Below are 22,037 nucleotides of genomic sequence, written 5' to 3'. Positions count from 1 at the left end.
CATGCACTTACAGTATACAACACTTACAATTGCGATGAGATTAACAACCCAGGGATCTACCACCTCTCAGACTTACGTTCAATGAGAATGAAAGAGCTATAACGCAGATTTCTATGGTCCCGTGGGGCTCAGTTGGTAGAGCACGGCGGGTTCAATTCCCACAGGGTACCAGTATAGAAAAAGTATGAAAATGTATGCACTACCTATTGTAAGTCGCTTTGGATAAGAGCTTCTGTTAACATGTACACTGGGGTTGCCCAAAAAGTTAAATATTGCAGCTTTAATTTGCATTACAAGAGCACGGTAATAACAGTAAAGCAGTAGAAATGAGACCACTGGACTAAGTTTACAGTCCATGTCTGAGAGAATATAAACGCAGAACAGTGAGCAACAGTAACATTAGGTTTAGGGTGGGCTAGCTTTCCGATTAATTCAGGGTACATGTTTTTGAGTAAGTCAAAGTTGTACACTCTTTTGAAAGAGGCAGTCTGAGATTTGAAGCCCAAATATATCATTTACCTTATTTTTTTATTTACCTTGACTAAAATTAAGACTTAATTTGCTTAATGATAATGTACCTTACACAACATGAAATGTCACCAACAGATTTAATTTGACAACAGACTGTGAAATAGCTGTTTGATGATGTAATCTTGCCATCAGTAGGCTTACGTTGAGTTTCAACCAATAAAGGGTGATAGGTTCCCAGCAGTTCTCAGTCAGTCAAGCAAATCAGAGTTAAGGAACTAAAATTTGTCTGAAATAGTAAACTGTTGAGAGCAGTTTATTTTATAAAGGTCAAATGTACCTCCTTTCTAACTGTCCAACGATTTTCTGTAGCACTTTAACAAATGACTCAATTGAACCCATAGCAACCAAGGGTCATCCATTAGTCCAGCAAAACAGAGTAAATCACTCTGAAGCACCTCTACTTGAGCACAAGCAATCTAGGGCAGTGTTTCTCCACCCATGCTACTCTATCTGGTGTTCAGTAGGTAGACATTTTTTGAAATAGAGTGAAACAGGAAGGTGCTACCTGATAGTGTCAAATAAGAGCACAAATGTTTGTGTTCTTATTGGACACGTTCAGTTAGATAGCACTTCCCCCATTTCAATCCATTTCAAAATGTTTTCTCCTTAATGAACACAACCAAGGTCCGCTGTGAGTAAGCTGACATCACTATTTTTATTCAAATTTTATGCTGGTCACTGATACATCAAAGTTTGAGAAACACTGACTAAAAGGGACTTTTTGACCTAGCCATGTGGGTTTGGAGAAAAACCTAGATAATGTTTATGAGGCACCAAACAGAAGAAAAAAATCTAGGCACAGTGAAACGGGGAGGAACTGTCTGTACTTGTCCTATAAGAAATGCTCATTGTTTTGCTACGGTGTGTCCTAAAGAACACTACCCTGTTGAGGCCACAGCACGCATATCTTTCCTGTTTATAGCACCGCTCAACAACCCCCCCCCCCCCCCCCCCACCCCGACTCTGAAACCAAGAGGTCTCCTGTTTTTTTTTTGCGTTTATATCATTGGACTACAGAGTTATCACAATGCTTTCATCATCCTGTTTACATGTACGACATTCCAACACGTCCGACTGAATCAAACAAAGTCAGAGGAAAAATGTGTTTTAATGAAGCTTTTCCTTTTACACAAAGAGTGGTTTAACCACATAAATAGTGTACAGCAGGTAAAGAGTTTCAATGACCCAGTAAATTATTAATCATTGGTCTCCTGTGGGAGGAAGGGGTGCTCCAGTCATATCCTTGTCAGTTCCCTGCAGGCATATCTACTGCAGGAATCCAGTGTGTCGCAATGTTTACAAGCCTGGGCCTTGCTCTCAGGTGAGCGAGCAGCTGTTTTGTCAACATGAGGCGGCGATCGCCATTACGAGTTGCATGAAAGGATGTGCAAAAATTCCACTGCGAAAGTAAAAAACATTTGATGTTGACAGTGCTGCAGGCTTTTCTTTTTCTTCTCAGCTTGGACATTGACTGTGTGTTGATATACAGTGCCTTCATACGTATTGACACCCCTTGACTTTTTACACCTTTTATTGTGTTACAGCCTGAATTCGAAATGTATTAAATTTAGATTTTTTTTATACTGGGCTACACACAATACCCCATAATGTCATAGTGGAATTATGTTTTTCGAAATTTTGACGAATGTATTAAAAATGAAAAGCTGAAATGTTTTGATTCAATAAGTATTCAACCCCTTTGTTATGGCAAGCCTAAATAAGTTAAGGAGTAAACATTTACTTAACAAGTCACATAATAAGTTAAATGACGACCTCATCTCTGTACCCCACACATACAATAATCTGTAAGGTCCCTCAGTCGAGCAGTGAATATCAAAAACAGATTCAACCACAAAGACCAGGGAGGTTTTCCAATGCCTCACGAAGAGCACCTATGAAAAAACAATGAAAAAAGCAGACATTGAATATCCCTTTCAGCATGATGAAGTAATTAATTATACTTTGGATGGTGTATCAATACACCCTAAAAAGATACAGACGTCCTTCACGCAGTTGTCAGAGAGGAAGATAACCGCTCAGGGATTTCACAATGAGGCCAATTGTGAATTTGAAACATTTACAGAGTCTAATGGCTGTGATAGGAGAAAACTGAGGATGGATCAACAACATTGTAGTTACTCCACAACTAATTGACAGAGTGAAAAGAAGGAATCCTGTACAGAATAAAAAATAGTCCAAAACATGCATCCTGGCACTAAACCCATCACACTCATCTCTGGACCTCGATGCCAGTTGCACTGAATATTTCATTATTGCCCTCTAATCAGGGATTGATTTAGACCTGGGACACCAGGTAGGTGCAATTAATTATCAGGTAGAACAGAAAAACAGCAGACCCTGTAGGGTGAGAGTTGAATACCCCTGCACTAAAGCAATACTGCAAAACATGGTGAAGCAATACATTTTCTTTCCGAATACAAAGTGTTATGTTTTCGGGCTAATCCAATAGAACACATTACTGAGCACCACTCCCCATATGTTCAAGCATAGTGGTGGCTGCATCATGTTATGGGTATGCTTGTAATCGGACTAGGGAGTGGAGCTAAGCACAGGCAAAATCCTAGTGGAAAACCTAGTTTTGTTGCACAATCCAGGTGTGAGATTTACCCAGAAAAACTCACAGCTGTAATCGCAGCCAACAGTGTTTCTAACATGTATTGGCTTAAGGGGTTGAATACTTATCTAATGAAGATATATTAGTGTTTTATTTTTCATTAACTTTTTTAGAAATGTTATAATTTTTCTTCCACTTTGACATTAGAGTATTTTGTGTATATTGACAAACAAAAATGACAATTAAATCCATTTTAATCCCAGTTTGTAACAAAACAAACAAAACAAAACAAAAGGTGTAAAATTCAAGGGGTGTGAATACATTCTGAAAGCACTGAACTCGTGTTTAATTTTACATTAATATATATTTTTTTTTGTGTAGATCATTGAAAAATAAAGACTATGAAATTAACTCCACTTTGTAACAACAAAATTTGAAAAAAGTCAATGCACTGTACATGTAGTAGTGTTAAAGGGAGTGACAGCTGTACTGATGATATATCTGGCAAAAGAAATGACTTCCTTTTGGGGTACTGCATGGACCACTAACTGTCAAAGGATTTAATGGTCTTCCTTTATAATGACAGTTGTGCCAATAGCCATGTACTGTGTATCTAGGGCAGTTAGACATTAGAAAAGTTTGACATGTTTCCAAAAATCGTCCCTCATTAACCCATTGGCCCGAATCCTTCGATGTTAGCAGATTGTAAGGCACACAAAATGGTGGACTCTCCACCACTACACTGACACTTCAGATCTGCAAACATTTTAAGGTAAGGGACAAGAGCAAGGGGAAGGGAGCAAATTGGGACTAGTGCTATCGATTCTAGTTTCACACATTTTCCTTCCATTAGAAAGGAATTTGTCAATTAATTAACACAACATTCAGGGATGTTAGCAGCCAAATACAGTAGATTATGATTCCCTGTGTGTATCAAAAATATGAACAATGAGAATTGAAAACCATCTTTAACCCCTAATAAGCCTAGTACTATAGTACAATGATGTATTAAGAACAATGCTATTTCGTCAAGTACAGTACTTTGTTTTCAAAAGGAAATAAGGGCAAGATTAATACCCTGATGAAAAAAATCCATGAGACTTAAAGGTTATACGGTGGAAAAAGCATCAGTTACTCTTTTCAAGATCTTAAAAAAACTATTGAGGTAAAAACAGGAAATGTACAATTATACCACTGTCTACTTCATATCACAACATCTTTCTTCAGCCATTTGGATATACTGTAGTCGCCCCCTTAGTTTGCAGGCTAATATCCCATATTGGGCAGAGTAGGGATGGCCCTTCACTCCTCTAAGAATCCTCCACTAAGGTCCAGACCCAGTTTGAGCTGCCCTTTAAACCAGTCAGCTACACTGAAGACAACATTGGACCATAGAAGACCCATCTGTGTCTTTATATGTCTCTCTACATCCACTTGTAGAGACACTCCCACAACGGCCTTGCTTGCCTCAGGTCTTGGTTCAGGCCTTGAGCATCTCCTGGGCGTCAGAGCCCTTGGTGGTCTCCTTCTCCTCAGAGGTCTGCGGCGTGGTGCCCGTCTCCTGGGCTGAGCTGAGGGGCCGGGCGTTGGCCCTGGACGAGCGCTGGCGCCGGGTGCCATTGCCCACGCAGCGAAGCAGGTTCTTGAAGGTGGTCCACATCTCGTCATCCTTGTAGGAGTAGATGACAGGGTTCATGACCGAGTTGAGTACTGCCAGCAGGAGGAGCCAGCGCTTAAAGAGCATCACCTCACACTGCTGGCAATGAAGGCCGTCTAGCAGCAGCACCACCAGGCCCGGCGTCCAGCAGATCACAAACGCCCCTGTCATGAAAGACAATATTAAAGATGATAAAATATATTATATTATTTCAAAATATTTGAGATATATCCAAAAGCATTAGAGATTCGATCAATAGATTAGAGATTATTAGAAATATAATATATACTATTTGCCAGAGTCACACTGGACTTATTACACAACTCTCCTTCCCTGGCAATAGATAACAGTAAAACTCCAGCCAACATGTTTATTAAGGTCAAAAGTTGTTGATATCTTTATCATCATTAGAGATGAGATTATTAGGAATATTAGAGACATCTCCAATGTTATTACAGATTAGGGGCTATATTTTATCAAACCTAATGTAATGGTAAATCTAAGCGCTGGCGGTAGCGCTACAGGTCCCTGGGTGGGTCAGAAATATTAGTGCTATTTTCACAGCAGTTATTATGAGCGCAAAAGCTGGTGGTGGCACGAAAGGGATGGGTTTTGATGCATAAACAAGTTGTAGGTGTGACCAGGGCTTGGACAGTCACTGGCCAATCAAGGCATTCCATGGCTTAATATTGCATGTGTTAGTCTTTTTGTTGTCATCAACTCCAATTTGTCTGGGGGTATGGAATATTCTCATCCTAGTCCGTTGTGGATTGATAATACAGTTTAGGAAATAAGGGTAAGATTCAAGTATTATGTATTAAATAGCATAGGCTACAGTGATAGCAACAGTAGAAAAAAAACATCCAGTGTTTGCTCAATATGTTTTGAGTGTTGACAGTCAGCATTGTTGTAATTGGATTCAAATAGTATTGGCCTTTAAGCACTGCGCTAAATTGTATTGTATGTTCTCAAGAAGCAAGATATAGCCTAGAGACCTACCGTTGATATGGTGTTATAGGACTGAAAATGTGAATAGCCTGTGTTTGGAGGAGCGCACTTTTGGTAACCAGACAACAGGCACTGGGGATAGATCCAAACAGAATGGAGTATGCCCTGCAGGTAGGCCTATTTGAATTATGAATAATGCAAAAGCATGAAAGCCTCATGAGTAGACCCTTTAGAAACATTTTATGGATAGGCTACTTGGCTAATGCATGGCCAGGATAAGAAAGACACCAAAAGCATTGCGGTTGAACAAGCTTTTGCTTGAGTAGGGTAAGGGTAACCTACTAAGGGCTTGTTTTTTTATCAAACGAAATGGAAAACTAGCAATTGTTACAGGAAAATAACTTATATTTTTCTAAATTCAAGTGTCACCAGATTATCTCATCTCTCGTTCCATGATGGGCATATGGCCTACATGGAGAGTTTTTTATGCATATCCAAAATAAGAACAGTAGCTGGCTAAAATTATGTAATAGCCTACATAGCTGTCCACTCACTGTTTTGCTGCTGCGAAAATTATATTTTAATAAAGCTTTGGCAATTAACTCCAGATGAAAATAGAGCCCTAGATGTATTATAGATATCTCTTTTGGAGATCTGTTTACTTTATTTCAACAAGTCAGGTGACTGAAAACTCATTCTCATTCAGTGTCATTCAGTGGACTTGAGCAACAGCTTATCGTACTGAAGACGGCTGTTGAACTTGGGTGCATAGATTGAAAGAGATAATTAATGCTTGATTCAAGTTAGAAAAGAGGCAATGAGGGATAGGATGCTGTCCCAATAATATCTCCTTTCTCCTGAGGTGTGCACTCATTCACTACTTCTCACAAATCTAAAAGTATTAGAGAGGTGGAGGCTGAGGAAAGCAGGTACAAGTTAGAGGAAAACCGACGGACCAAAGAATAAATTATAATTTTCAATCTTTGTGTCTCAGACACTACACTCAATGTTTGTCTGAATTTTCATTCAACGTGAAATCCCAACCAGTATGTATCTAGGCTAGTCACCGACAGCAGAGCGTGTTGCGGCAAGATTAAGGGATTTTAGGGAGCTTTTCTAGGACATGTAGCAGCTTGTCCGTTCTGCCAATACTTCTCCAGAACCCTGCTTCAGCTCAGTAGAACAAAAACAACAATTGTGTTCTCCACAAGAGAGAAGAGAGGGAGGGAATATGAGCCACACCTTCTCTCTCAAAAATACAAGGTCACCAACTAAAATACAAGGAGCAGGCAGAAAGAAATGGTGGGGTTCCATGGGTGTTTCATATGAAATATTCAAAAAAACAAAAAAACATCTGGGTTGGGAAGCGGGCATGTTTCTAGCACATGTGAGCTTTCAGTTGAGCAGCATTCATTAACCTCTGAAATATATGGCAGGCTATACATCAAGGGAAGCAGAATGAGTTCTGCAGTTCTGTTTGCTTCAGTCTAAATCCATAAATGGTCCCACATATTACAGTGAAATGGCTATCATGAATGTTAGCCTTCTTCCTTTCCACAGAAACACAAGGATGATGAATCAAAGCATAGGGGTTAAGTTTATGCACGTGTGCCTAAATAGCAACCATCAAGCACAATCAGGTCCCAATCTCGGTGTGAATTTTTGAGATGATTTTACAGCTACCTGTATGGGGGGCTTCTTCTAACCTAATGCTCCTCAAAATCTTTAGTCAAATATCACATATTGTGAATGCCACCTGGCTAGCTGTTTATATCTGTCATGAGAGATGACTGTAACCATAACAGTGTAGAAAACACTTTAGCGTCCAATGCAGCCATTTTGATCTCAATATTAAATAATTTCTGGGTAACAATGAAGTACATCACTGTGATTGTTTTCAATTAAAATGGTCAAAAATAAATAACATTAAAACTCCAGCCAGGTGATGCCATATCTCCCTGCATTCTCCTTGCACCATTTCCTAAATGATAGATGTTAGTGATATTGGAGATATACAGTGCCTTCAACAAGTATTCACACCTCTTGACTTTTTGTTGTTGTTGTGTTACAGCCTGAATTTAAAATTGCTTACATTTAGATTTGTTGTCACTGGCATACACACAATATCCCATAATGTCAAAGGGAATTATGTTTTTTTTTTTTTACAAATTAATAAAAAAAATGTGTAGTCAATAAGTATTCAACTCCTTTGTTATGGCATGCCTAAATACATTCAGGAGTAAAAATGTGCTTAACAAGTCACATAATACGTTACATGGACTATGTGCAATAATAGTGTTTAACATGATTTTTTAATGACTACCTCGTCTCTGTACCCCACACATACAACTCTGTAAGGTTCCTCAGTTGAGCAGTGAATTTCAAACACAGATTCAACCACAAAGACCATGGAAGTTTTGCAATGCCTCGCAAAGAAGAGCACATATGGTGCATATAGAAAGTATTGACTCAGGGGTGTGAATACTAATGTAAATTAGACATTTCTGTATTTCATATTCATTTGCAAAAACAAAAATACAAAAACATGCTTTCACTTTGTCATCGTTGAGAATAAAAAAAAAAAAACATTTTGAATTCAAGCTGTAACACAACAAATAAGGAATAAGTTAAGGGGTATGAATACTTTATGAAGGCACTGTATCTCTTCGAGATGAATTTACTTTATTTCAAAAGGTCAGTTTTTACACACTTCATATGTATTTACTGTAAGGTAGTCAAGGCTCATCCTATATAACTACTGCTATACACACCTTTCCTATTCATATACCGTTCATATTTTATATTTTATATTTGCCAAAGTAGCCACCCTTTGCCTTGACAGCTTTGCACACTCTTTGCATTCTCTCAACCAGCTTCATGAGGTAGTCACATGGAATGCATTTCAATTAACAAGTGTGCCTTGTTAAAAGTTAATTTGTGGAATTTCTTTCCTTCTTAATGTGTTTGAGCCAATCAGTTGTGTTGTGACAAGGTAGGGATGGTATACAGAAGACAGCCCAATTTGGTAACAGATCAAGTCCATATTTGTTAAGGTTTTCTTCCGATGAAGGAGAGGACCAAAATGCAGCGTGGTTATTTAGAAACATCTTTAATAAAGATAATAACGAAAGATACTAAGCGTAATGTGAAAAAAACAAAACAGCCCTATCTGGTGCAAAAAAACACAGAGACAGGAACAATCACCCACGAAACACCTAAAGAATATGGCTGCCTAAATATGGTTCCCAATCAGAGACAACGATAAACACCTGCCTCTGATTGAGATCCCCTCTAGGCAACCATATACTTTTCTAGACAACTATACTACACCACAATCCCATAACCTACAAAAAAACCCTAGACAAAACACACCACATAAATATCCATGTCACACCCTGGCCTGACCAAAAATAATAAAGAAAACACAAAATACTAAGACCAAGGCGTGACAATATTACAGCAAGAACAACTCAAATAAGCAAATGACAGTCCATCAGAGTTCATCATTATATACTGACATGAAGGTCAGCATATCCGGAAAATGTCAATAACTTCAAACGTTTTTTCAAGTGTAGTCGCAAAAACCATCAAGCGCTATGATGAAACTGGCTCTCATGAGGACCGCCACAGGAAAGAAAGACCCAGAGTTACCTCTGCTGCAGAGGATAAGTTCATTAGAGATACCAGCCTCAGAAATTGCAGCCCAAATAAATGCTTCAAATAGTACTTCAACTAACAGATACATCTCAACATCAACTTTTCAGAGGAGACTGTGTGAATCAGGCCTTCATGTTCAAATTGCTGCAAAGAAACCACTACTAAAGGACACCAATAAAAATAAGATAATTGCTTGGGCCAAGAAACACAAGCAATGGACATTAGATCGGCGGAAATCTGTCCAAAGTTGAGATTTTTGGATCCAAACGCTGTGTCATTGTAAAATGCACAGTAGGTGAATAGATGATCTCTGCATGTGTGGTTCACACCGTGAAGCATGGAGGAGGTTGTGTGGGGGTGCTTTGCTGGTGACACTGTCAGTGATTTATTTAGAATTCATGGCACACTTAACCAGAACGGCTACCACAGCATTCTGCAGCGATATGCCATCCCATCTGGTTTGTGCTTAGTGGGACTATAATTTGTTTTTCAACAGGACAATGACCCAAAACACACCTCCAGGCTGTGTAAGGGCTAGAAGTAGAGTGATGGAGTGCTGCATCAGATGACCTGGCCACTACAATCACCTGACCTCAACCCAATTGAGATGGTTTGGGATGAGTTGGACCGCAGAGTGAAAGAAAAGCAGCCAACAAGTGCTCAGCATATGTGGGAACTCTTTCAAGACTGTTGGAAAAGCATTCCTCATGAAGCTGGTTGAGAGAATGCCAAGAGTGTGCAAATCTGTCATCATGGTAAATGGTGGCTCAAATATAAGAATCTCAAATATTAAATATATTTTTATCTGTTAAACACTTTTTTGGAGACAACATGATTCCACGTGTGTTATTTCATAGTTATTATTATACAATGTAGAACATAGTAAAAAAAAAATCAGAAAAACCCTGGGATTAGTACATCTGTCCAAACATTTGACTGGTACTGTGTATAATACAGTTGAAGTAAGGAAGTTTACATACACTTAGGTTGTTGTCATTAAAACTCGTTTTTCAACCACGCCACAAATTTCTTGTTAACAAACTATAGTTTTGGCAAGTCAGTTAGGACATCTACTTTGAACATGACACAATTAATTTTTCCAACAATTGTTTACAGACAGATTATTTAACTTATAATTCACTGTATCACTATTCCAGTGGGTCAGAAGTTTACATATACTAAGTTGACTGTGCCTTTAAACAGCTTGGAAAATTCCAGAAAATTACGTCATGGCTTTAGAAGCTTCTGATAGGCTAATTGACAAAATTTGAGTCAATTGGAGGTGTACTTCTGGCATACCTTCTGGCATGTATTTCAAGGCATACCTTCAAACTCAGTGCCTCTTTGCTTGACATCATGGCCGAAGGCTTGCAAGCCGAAGAACACCATCCCTACCCTACCGTGAAGCACGGGGGTGGCAGCATCATGTTGTGGGGCTGCTTTGCTGCAGGAGGGACTGGTGCACTTCACAAAATAGATGGCATCATGAGGTAGGAAAATTATGTGGATATATTGAAACAACATCTCAAGACATCAGTCAGTTAAAGTTTGGTCGCAAAAAGGTCTTCCAAATGGACAATGACCACAAGTATACTTCCAAAGGTGTTGCAAACTGGCTGAAGGACAACAAAGTCAAGTTATTGTAGTGGCCATCATAAAGCCCTGACCTCAATCCTATATAAAAGGTCAGGAGGAATGGGCAAACATTATCCCAACTTATTGTGGAAAGGTTGTGGAAGGCTACCCTAAAAATTTGACCCAAGTTAAACAATTTAAAGGCAATGCTACCAAATACTAACTGATTGTATGTAAACCTCTGACCCACTGGGAATGTGATGAAAGAAATAAAAGCTGAAATAAATCATTCTCTCTACTATTATTCTGACATTTCACATTCTTAAAATAAAGTGGTGATCCTAACTGACCTAAAACAGGGAATTTTTACTAGGATTAAATATCAGGAACTGTGAAAAACTGAGTTTAAATGTATTTGACTAAGGTGTATGTAAACTTCCGGACTCAACTGTATATCTATAGTGCATTTGAAATTATTCAGACCACTTGAATTTTTCCACATTTTGCTATGTTAGTCTTTTTCTAAAATTGATTAAATTGTTTATGGGAATTAACCGAAAGGTATGGCAATTAACCGAAAGGTTGCTGCATCGAATCCCCGAACTGACAAGGTAAGAATCTTTCGTTCTGCCCATGAACAAGGCAGTTAACCCATTGTTGTTTTTGACTTAAAATTGTCTTGAAGACAAATGGCAAAACCTAAATTGTTCTCTAGCAATGATCAAGATCCAATTAGACAGAACTTGCAGAATTTTGAAAAGAATAATGGGCAAATGTTGCACAATCCAGGTGTGGAAAGCTCTTACAGAGTTAACCAGAAAGACTCACAGCTGTAATTACTGCCAAAGGTGATTCTAACATGCATTGACTCAGGGGGTTGAATAGTTATCTAATCAAGATATATTAGCACATTTTTCCCCCCAAATGTTTTACCACTTTGACATTACAGAGTATTTTGTGTAGATCGTTGACAAAAATTACAATTTAATCCCACTTTGTAACAACAAAATGTGGAAAACGTAAAGGGTTGTGAATACTTTCTGAAGGTACTGTATGTATGAATTGATATCTAGATGGTTATCAATATAAGTTATTTATTGTATAGGCTGCTATCCTACTTGAAATAAAATCATGTGGGTGATTTTTTGTTGTTGTTGTCAAGTTAGCTACTGCCGGCGACACAACTGTGGTACATCTGCCTAGTAGGAAGCACCTGGCGTAATGGTCTAAGGCACTGCATCTCAGTGCTAGCGGTGTCACTACAGATCCTGGTTCAATCCCAGGCTGTATCACAACCGGCCGTGATCGGGAGTCCCATAGGGCAGCGCACAATTGGCCCAGCGTTGTCCTGGTTAGGGGAGGGTTTGGCCGGGGCAGGCCATCATTGTAAAATAAGAATTTGTTCTTAACCTCTCTAGGATAGGGGACACTAGCATCCCACTTGGCCAAAACCAGGGAAAATACAGATTCATTCAAATAAAATTATATAAAAATCTAACTTTCATTAAATCACACATGTAAGATACTAAATTAAAGCTACACTCGTTGTAAATCCAGCCAACATGTCATATTTTAAAAAGGCTTTTCGGCGAAAGCATAAGAAGCTATTATCTGATGATAGCACAACAGTAAACAAAGAGAGTAGCATATTTCAACCCTGCAGGCGCTACACAAAACGCAGAAATTAAATATAAATCATGCCTTACCTTTGATGAGCTTCTTTTGTTGGCACTCCAATATGTCTCATAAACATCACAATTGGTCCTTTTGTTCAATTAATTCCGTCCTTTATATCGAAAATGTCAATTTATTTGGTGCGTTTGATCCAGAAAAAACAGCTTCCAATTTGCGCAACGTCACTACAAAATATCTCAAAAGTTACCTGTAAACTTTGCCAAAACATTTCAAACTACTTTTGTAATACAACTTTAGGTATTTTTAAACGTTAATAATCGATCAAATTGAAGACAGGTCTATCTGGGTTCAATACAGGAAGACAACAAACCAACGCTACTTTTCAAGTCTTGGGCAACTCTCAACAGTGTTACCCAGTTCCAAGATGGCCATACTTCTTCATTTCACAAAGGAATAACCTCAACCATTTTCCAAAGACTGGTGACATCCAGTGGAAGGGGTAGGAACTGCAAACAAGTGCCTTATAAATATAGTTCCCCAATGAACGCACATTGAATAGACAGTGACCTGCACATTTTTTAAAATCTGAATGGTTAGTCCTTGTTTTGCCTGCAACATAAGTTCTGTTATACTCACATACATGATTCAAACAGTTTTAGAAACTTCATAGTGTTTTCTATCCACATCTACTAATAATATGCATATCTAATATTCTTGGCATGAGTAGCAGGAAGTTGAAATTGGGCACGCTATTTATCCAAAAGTGAAAATGCTGCCCCCTATACCTTAAGAAGTTAACTGACTTGCCTAGTTAAATAACAATAAATAAAGGTCGGCAGGCACGTCAATACAACACTGGTGTGCTAGTCGCCGGCTTATCGACTCGTCGTCCAAGTCCAATCAGCCATGCAAAACGGCCTTGAGTGGCAACAAATAGTATGTCCAGTTTGCGGTTTTGCACCCACTCTTTCGACACACCCACCCGCCCCTGGGGCCTCATTTATAAACGTTGAGTACAAAATATACTCCAAAACATGCATGCATCAGATTTCAGGCAAAAGTTGGCATTTATAACCAAACTCTATGTGAGAATTTGTTTAGCTACCTGCAAACTTTAGTTCCCGCAAAAGTTCAGACCATGCATAAACAGTTTCTAGTGGTTGAAGTATTGCAATACAAGCAGGCAAGTAGCCTAGTTTTTTGTGCAAATTAAGAATATGATGACACACTTATTCATAACAAAAGGTAAATATAATAATAAGATGCAATCATTTTGCGTTAGTGAGAAGAGAAAATATTGTTTTTTGTATCTTTGCGTCTTTGAAATAGTTAGAAATAGGCATATATTTCCTATTTAATTTCCATGACAGAATACATTCATCACCCTTACTGACTGTGATGGCTTCATATTTTCAAAGTAGCCTTAGGCCTACAATGTCCCATCTCTCATTTCATTGGACCCACTTTACAGTTGTAAATATTTTAACAATTTCAAGTATTTTTCTCTATGCGAACAGACGGTTCACCTTTTCCATTTAGTTTTTTTTAGACTACTGTACTTCTGAATAGCCTACTGTCATTTCAAATGTCTCAAGTAAACAATATTTAATTTATAAACATAATAGGCCTACATAATACATATTTTTTTATAACCATTGCAGAATACATTCCTCACCACCCTTTCTGACATTGATGGGTTCATATTCCTGAAGAAACTTTAGCCTACAACAAATTGCCTTGTGCATCTCTCATTGAATTGTGCCTACTGCCTAAAATACTTGAAATAATAGCCTCTCTATCCAAATGGGAGCGTGGTTTATAATATACAGTATAGATTTTACAGATGAACAGACAGTTGATCTTTTGCTTTGAAGTGTGTAGGCTACCACTGCAAGTAGGCCTACTGTTTTTTTTTATTATTATTTTTTATACAGTAGACATACTAACAATACAATGTTTCAGAATTTGCAGGCAGTGCAGCATATTTAGGTTCGGTGCAAAAGTAAATGCAAATCATTATTTAATTCAAACCATCTGTTTTCAGGTCCACAACAATTTGCAATATTTTTTTTCTTTCAGAAACTGTCAGATATAGCATATGTCCCTGTAAAAGTTTTAAACATTCTGCCAACACCTCCAGACATTTTTATGAAGTTCACAATTGCTAGTTCCTTTAGAAACTGCCTTGGCCTAATTCCAATACTTCCAAAGTATACAGCAAATAAGGGCATTATTGTCACCATAAAAGGTGAATGATTGGCATTTTTCAGGTGGAGTTTTCACCATGGATCTGATTGATTACAGGGAACATGCTTATTTATTATTTAAGTTTATAGACATCAATATTTTTGTACGTGCGCACACAATATTTAATGTGAAATGTATGCAGCGGTTATAAATGAGGCCCCAGAAAAAGTCTGGACAGGTTTATCCAGTCACTAATTCAGTGTTAGTCAACACAAAAGAACAGATTTCTATTCACCTGAAACATGAGCTAACAAGAGCTGTTTTCTTCCTACAGCCCCAGTAATATACTTGAGTACTTGTTTCTTAAACTCCCATTCCTTTCCTCACTTTCTCTCATACTTCTCCCATGTTCTTATCTTTGTCACATAGGATAATGCTTTCACATGAACATTTTAGGCATATTTAGAAGCTTGTTACGTTTTTTCTACCAGTTTGCTGCCTACTGTATTCCCAACTGTGATACTGACAATAGAGTTTTTATTTTTCAATCTTGAGTTGACTTTCTGCATCACAATGTTATCGAACAACAACTCACAGATGGAATGTGGAGAATTGCATCAATTCTTCCAAATTGCTCTAGGATAGAGACAATTGTATCATGACAAAAGTGATTGGGTAACACACAACGTCAAATGACCCATGCCTATAATGTGGGTAAATTCCAGCAGGCTCAAAATAATACAATGAGACACACTCCCTAGCGTCTTGAGTCTTTCACCTCAGAATAACGTAACGGTAGGCTTGACTTGAAACTTGAAGACATAAGAGCACAACAGCTAGTTTAATGGGGACAATTGCATCTGAAAGCAATTGCACGCTGCCTGAAAACCCCCTGAAAGTATAGGTTCTTTTTGGGGGTTCTTCTGAGAAAGCCGCAGACCGTGCAGTCTTGGGCGGTTTCGGCTGAGATGCCTGGCAGCCTAACCAGTGTGTGACTGTGTGTGTCCTTGTGCGAGAGATAATTACATAGAGCAGTCTTGAAGACACTCTGTACAGAGAGCGAGTCAGCTTCCTCCACGCCTATCTGGGGGGCGATTAATCTGGCAGGAGGACATCATATAAGAAAACACTCCTTCTAGCACAACATAGAGCTGTAAATATGCTATCTGGAACATACAAAAAGTTGATGTTTAGAAAATTCAGCAGCACCTACTGGCCGAGTTGATAACAATCAAACTCGTCTGACCTGTACTGAGGAGCCATGCTAAGGAGAGGGTGGGTGTGCTCAACTATTGTCTTAAGTGCAACATATCCTGTTCCGACACACCTACCAGCAGAGGCCCGCATTATCTTATCTGGGATGTGCATGCTCATGTGCAAATGTGTATGTTTAGGACCGCACATTTATGGTATGTTTGCTATTCACACACATGTTGAAAACAAGCCCTTGTAGACTGATCTGCAATTTTTTTTTACCTTCATTTATGCAGGAATTTGAGGTCATTCAGTTCAGAATATATTTTTTACAGGGGAGACCTGGGCCCTGATTCCCAAGAGCATCTTAAGGCTAAGTTCATTGTTGGAACCTTCGTAGTAGCTTTGTTAACAGCTAAGTGCATCGTTAGATGCTTTTTGCCCTCCCGCATCACTTTATAGAGAAGATCTCCGCTATATATGTATATCGTTGTATATCATTGTATTTTACATTTGTGTGACTGGTCTTGTCTATCAGTGTATTGGTGTTTTGTTACTTGTCGTGTTTTATGTTTTTGTGTGGACCCCTGGAAGAATATATGCTGCTTCGGCAAAAGCTATTGGGGATCCGAATAAACTAAACGAAACTTAGAATCAAGATGTTTGTCCATCTGTCTGTGACCACCGATAACTACAAAAACAAAGTTGTGAATGTCTTTGCAATTGTTACAAACAAGCAAAGGATAAAAATATGCCTGAAATTAAAACTGAGATGACTGCATTAAAAGATAAATACAGTATAGGCTACATATACCTATATATTTAAATCATACTGAAATACATTATGTACATTGATTGCTTGACAATCAATTGAGTTACAGTGCCTTGCGAAAGTATTCGGCCCCCTTGAACTTTGCGACCTTTTGCCACATTTCAGGCTTCAAACATAAATATATAAAACTGTATTTTTTTGTGAACAATCAACAACAAGTGGGACACAATCATGAAGTGGAACAACATTTATTGGATATTTCAAACTTTTTTAACAAATCAAAAACTGAAAAATTGGGCGTGCAAAATTATTCAGCCCCCTTAAGTTAATACTTTGTAGCGCCACCTTTTGCTGCGATTACAGCTGTAAGTCGCTAGGGGTATGTCTCTATCAGTTTTGCACATCGAGAGACTGACATTTTTTCCCATTCCTCCTTGCAAAACAGCTCGAGCTCCGTGAGGTTGGATGGAGAGCATTTGTGAACAGCAGTTTTCAGTTCTTTCCACAGATTCTCGATTGGATTCAGGTCTGGACTTTGACTTGGCCATTCTAACACCTGGATATGTTTATTTTTTAACCATTCCATTGTAGATTTTGCTTTATGTTTTGGATCATTGTCTTGTTGGAAGACAAATCTCCGTCCCAGTCTCAGGTCTTTTGCAGACTCCATCAGGTTTTCTTCCAGAATGGTCCTGTATTTGGCTCCATCCATCTTCCCATCAATTTTAACCATCTTCCCTGTCCCTGCTGAAGAAAAGCAGGCCCAAACCATGATGCTGCCACCACCATGTTTGACAGTGGGGATGGTGTGTTCAGGGTGATGAGCTGTGTTGCTTTTACGCCAAACATAACGTTTTGCATTGTTGCCAAAAAGTTCAATTTTGGTTTCATCTGACCAGAGCACCTTCTTCCACATGTGTGGTGTGTCTCCCAGGTGGCTTGTGGCAAACTTTAAACAACACTTTTTATGGATATCTTTAAGAAATGGCTTTCTTCTTGCCACTCTTCCATAAAGGCCAGATTTGTGCAATATACGACTGATTGTCTCCCACCTCAGTTGTAGATCTCTGCAGTTCATCCAGAGTGATCATGGGCCTCTTGGCTGCATCTCTGATCAGTCTTCTCCTTGTATGAGCTGAAAGTTTAGAGGGACGGCCAGGTCTTGGTAGATTTGCAGTGGTCTGATACTCCTTCCATTTCAATATTATCGCTTGCACAGTGCTCCTTGGGATGTTTAAAGCTTGGGAAATCTTTTTGCATCCAAATCCAGCTTTAAACTTCTTCACAACAGTATCTCGGACCTGCCTGGTGTGTTCCTTGTTCTTCATGATGCACTCTGCGCTTTTGACGGACCTCTGAGACTATCACAGTGCAGGTGCATTTATACGGAGACTTGATTACACACAGGTGGATTGTATTTATCATCATTAGTCATTTAGGTCAACATTGGATCATTCAGAGATCCTCACTGAACTTCTGGAGAGAGTTTGCTGCACTGAAAGTAAAGGGGCTGAATAATTTTGCACGCCCAATTTTTCAGTTTTTGATTTGTTAAAAAAGTTTGAAATATCCAATAAATGTCGTTCCACTTCATGATTGTGTCCCACTTGTTGTTGATTCTTCACAAAAAAATACAGTTTTATATCTTTATGTTTGAAGCCTGAAATGTGGCAAAAGGTCGCAAAGTTCAAGGGGGCCGAATACTTTCGCAAGGCACTGTATATTTCGCTAATAGGCTACTGTAATATTTCATTATGTGGGTAAGCATTAGAATAAGCTGACTCAATATTTGCAGCCATATAGGTGGTAATATCACTCTAGGAGTTGATCCGTCATCAGTATTTTGAATAATTATAATGTTAAGGTAAGATTTGACTAGAGAAAGCTGATTAGAGAGCAGCTCTGCCTTTCTTTCGACCCTATCAGTATCGACACATGCTCTAATGATGTTAGTTGAAATGACTTTTCTTTGTTAGTGATTTAGACACGTGCACAGATGAGTGATCCTAAGTGGAGAACACTGTTATTAAGCGGAGACAGATCAGAGCAAATAATATGCTTCTGTGCTGAATAAAGTGCTAAGTAACTGCAGCCCAAGTTGAAGACGCACAACTGCACAGCAAACTTTGAGGTTCATGGTACAACCGTCCACTTTTTAAACCAACACCCAGGTCAAACAAAGATCACTTAAAAAATGATGTCAATATCAGCCAAATTATCTCACAATGTCGGATATATTGAAGTGTTTTTTTGAAGGCCTTGACCATAACATTTTGCTCAAACCTCAATTGAGTTAATTTAATCAGGATTTTCCCCACTATCTTGGAAATGTAGATTACAATCCACTTTTGTCAGCAACAATGCTTTCCCTACCTTTCTCCACACTCAACCAGCTAAATAACCTTTGAGACAAGCTTATGAGTGTGTCTAACTGCTTATGTGGAAAGTCCTTTAAGAACCAATGAAATTATCAAATGTTCTGCTACTTAAGAGTACAGAGTACTAGTGTTACTCAGACATTAGGAAGGACTACATTTCCCAACAGTGAAATTCTGATGGGTCCAATCAATGACTTTTTTTTAATGTAGTCCTTCATAAAGGACTCAGTACTACTCAGAAACACATTTGAAGTTCCCACATTGACACAATGTGAGAGGAATCCGATGGCCTCAAGCCTACCTAACACAGTCATGACTGTCTTGATGAGCTTGATGGGTGTCCTCTTGCGGTTGATGGAGCCGCTGGTGTGCGGGCTGAGCACCGCCGTTTTCCTCTTGACGTAGGTGTAAATCCGCAGGTAGATGGACACCATGACCAGGAACAAAACCAGGTTGGACACGGACCAGAAAATCAGGTAGCTCCGGCTGAAGATGGGTGCCAGCTGGGAGCAGTCCTGAAGGTTGCAGATGCAGTTCCACCCCAGGCTGGGCACGGTGCCCATGAAGATAGAGATGGCCCACACCAGCACGATGAGCAGGGTCACCCGCCGCTTGGTCAAGTTACTGTGGACCTTCCAGTTCATCACAGAGATGTAGCGCTCCAAGGCGATCACTAGCAAGTTCGCCAGAGAGGCTGAGAGACTGGTGTCCAGAAGCCCTTGACGAATGAAATAGCCCCTCACGGTTAGTTTCCTGGACACCGTCCCGGTGTTGAACATGAGGTATACGTAGGCTATTCCAGCGAGGAAGTCTGAAGCGGCCAGGTTGGCAAGGAGATAGTAGAACGGGTAGTGGAACCTCTTGTTGGTGATGATGGCGGCAATGACCATGGCATTGGACACCAGGATAAAGCAGCAGAAGAGGGAGCCTACAACTTGGACCAGAATGAGCTGTGTGGAGTTCCAGTCGTCTTTGGTCTGGTTGCTGTTGTTGTAGAAGAAGCTCATTGGCTCATCATGGTAGCATTTGTTCTGGCTGGCCATCTTGAGTGAAAGGCTGCTGACGAGAGTTGACAAGAGATATAAAGAGAGAAAAAAATAAGCATTATTTATTGGTTTCTCTTTAACATTCTAACAAATATCAACCTTTTGGAATCCATGGTAGGTCTACACAGTATAACTATATGGGCTAATTTAGTGCAAGGACGGTAATGAGAACTCCAGACCAAAAATTCTAATAAACCCATTATTTGTACCGTGCCAATTTTCCCAAGGCCAAATAACTCCTGAACTGAGAAAGATTAAATTACCCAACTTTAAAGGGCAATCAACATGTCAAACACCCATTTTACTGGAAACAGATGCATAAATCACTGGTTAATCACACATTTTCTCATTACAGAGGTATAGTGAGATAAGGATAAAGACATTCTGAGCTTCAACTATGAAGATATTTTCCAACAGTATAGGCAATGGACTCTGCCAAAACCAATTAGGTATGACTTTTACAGATATCATGGATACAATCTCTTCCATATAACAACTTACAGGAACAGACTGTATTCCCATGATTTTCTAATGACTATGTATCATGCAATTTGTGAAACAACCAATTTTAGTATGACAGAAAGCTTCAGAATAAAATACCAAAGTACAATCAAGAGAAATGTTTTGCCATGTAATTCAACGTTCCTATGGAATGTCTAGTTATTTATAAAAAATAATAAAAATAGTGTAGCCATAAATGCTTCGTCTTTCAACACTTAAAATGTAGACCTCTCTGGTTACAATATGGAATTTCCAAATGCAAAAAAAGTTGATTTATTTGCGGTTGAAAGACAGTAAGTCTTATAGATCATGCCGGAAATGATATGCAAATGTACGCTAAACATAGCATTTAAGAAAACTGACTTACCAGGTGAAGTTTACCTGTGCAAATATTTTCTATCGAATCCTTTGTGTAAACGGAATTTCTCATTCGTTCTACTACTCATTTCAAGAATGTCCTCCTTCATTCTACCGGGGCAACTTTACAGGAGAAGGTGACAGCCGTGAGTGAAGGGAATGAGGGAGAAAAGTTTGAGGCAAGAGTAGTCTGACGTAGAGGGTGTGTGACACAGCACAGCTTCTCATATCTCGACTCCACTGGCTGCAGTAAAAATAATTCCTTTGTATGTGCGTGGTTTCCCACATGGGGCCATGAGCTAAAACAATTATCCTACATGCCTACCATTCCACTTGTATGTTAGAAAATGATATTCAATGGTGAAGGTCTGGGTTAAAAAGTACATGTTAAAAAAGACTAAGAAAAAATCCATAGCTAGAATACCTGTTGGTGGTTGGTTTAGTTAGTGTATTCACACAACCTCAAAACCGTCCAGAGGATATCTACATTCCAGCAGGAAAAACACTGAATAGATTACACATCAGTAATAGAGTGTTACGTATAAACACCACCCCCACCTCAGGGCAAATGCCACTGCCAAATACTAACCAGCCACTCATGAGGCAATACACCACTAAAACAACATTCATAAGAATAAGGAAATAAGATAAAGGTAATTGAAGGTTGGTATTTCACTTCAAAATTGTGTATTATGTATATTTCACTACAGACCACCTAAGGAAAATGAATAATTTGATTCTTCTCTTTTTACTGACTCTTGACATATACTCCCTGGTGAGCTTTCCTGACGTGCCAAAGACGGTTGTGTTCCAGCTTGTTCCTACAACATCCTGTCAAAGCAGATTGTGTGATGACAAGGCTCATTGCCAACATTACATCGCATTTGTCATAATAGTCAGACTCATCTTATTCAGTCATAAAAATCCCCATATGAATCACACACTTTGTCAGACTTAGTCATCTGACCAATAACTCTGGCAACATAAGATCCCATTTTGAGTGAATGTATAGCAGATATAAAAT

General features: G+C 38.9%; 1 protein-coding gene across 2 annotated transcripts; it reads right to left on the bottom strand.

The window, feature by feature from the left end:
• Positions 1 to 3,296: 3,296 nt before the first annotated feature.
• On the bottom strand, positions 3,297 to 21,492 carry lpar3 (lysophosphatidic acid receptor 3). Of its 2 annotated transcripts, none has more exons than XM_021599966.2 (3): positions 21,024 to 21,492; positions 19,411 to 20,168; positions 3,297 to 4,927 (listed from the first exon to the last, which is right to left on the bottom strand). In XM_021599966.2, the coding sequence occupies exons 2-3, from the start codon at positions 20,150 to 20,152 to the stop codon at positions 4,587 to 4,589; spliced, it is 1,083 nt and encodes a 360-aa protein (XP_021455641.1). In that variant the 5' UTR covers positions 20,153 to 20,168; positions 21,024 to 21,492; the 3' UTR covers positions 3,297 to 4,586. The 2 variants fall into 2 exon arrangements, with proteins under 2 accessions (XP_021455641.1, XP_021455639.1); XM_021599964.2 differs by having other exon boundaries at positions 3,298 to 4,927; positions 19,411 to 20,165; positions 21,024 to 21,488.
• Positions 21,493 to 22,037: the final 545 nt, after the last annotated feature.

This window comes from Oncorhynchus mykiss, chromosome 4 (assembly GCF_013265735.2).
Source record: "Oncorhynchus mykiss isolate Arlee chromosome 4, USDA_OmykA_1.1, whole genome shotgun sequence".
NCBI lineage: Eukaryota > Metazoa > Chordata > Actinopteri > Salmoniformes > Salmonidae > Oncorhynchus > Oncorhynchus mykiss.
Note: the sequence above shows the minus strand (reverse complement) of the source record. Positions and strands in the feature narration are given on the sequence as shown.

What these genes read in the sequence shown, in the direction of transcription:
- lpar3 (XM_021599966.2), bottom strand. Translation starts at nt 20,152, where the DNA reads ATGGCCAGCCAGAACAAATGCTACCATGATGAGCCAATGAGCTTCTTC. An exon ending in GACAGTCATGACTGTGTTAG is followed by an intron (nt 4,928 to 19,410) that starts GTAGGCTTGAGG and finishes CTTTCATGACAG; the next exon opens with GGGCGTTTGTGATCTGCTGG.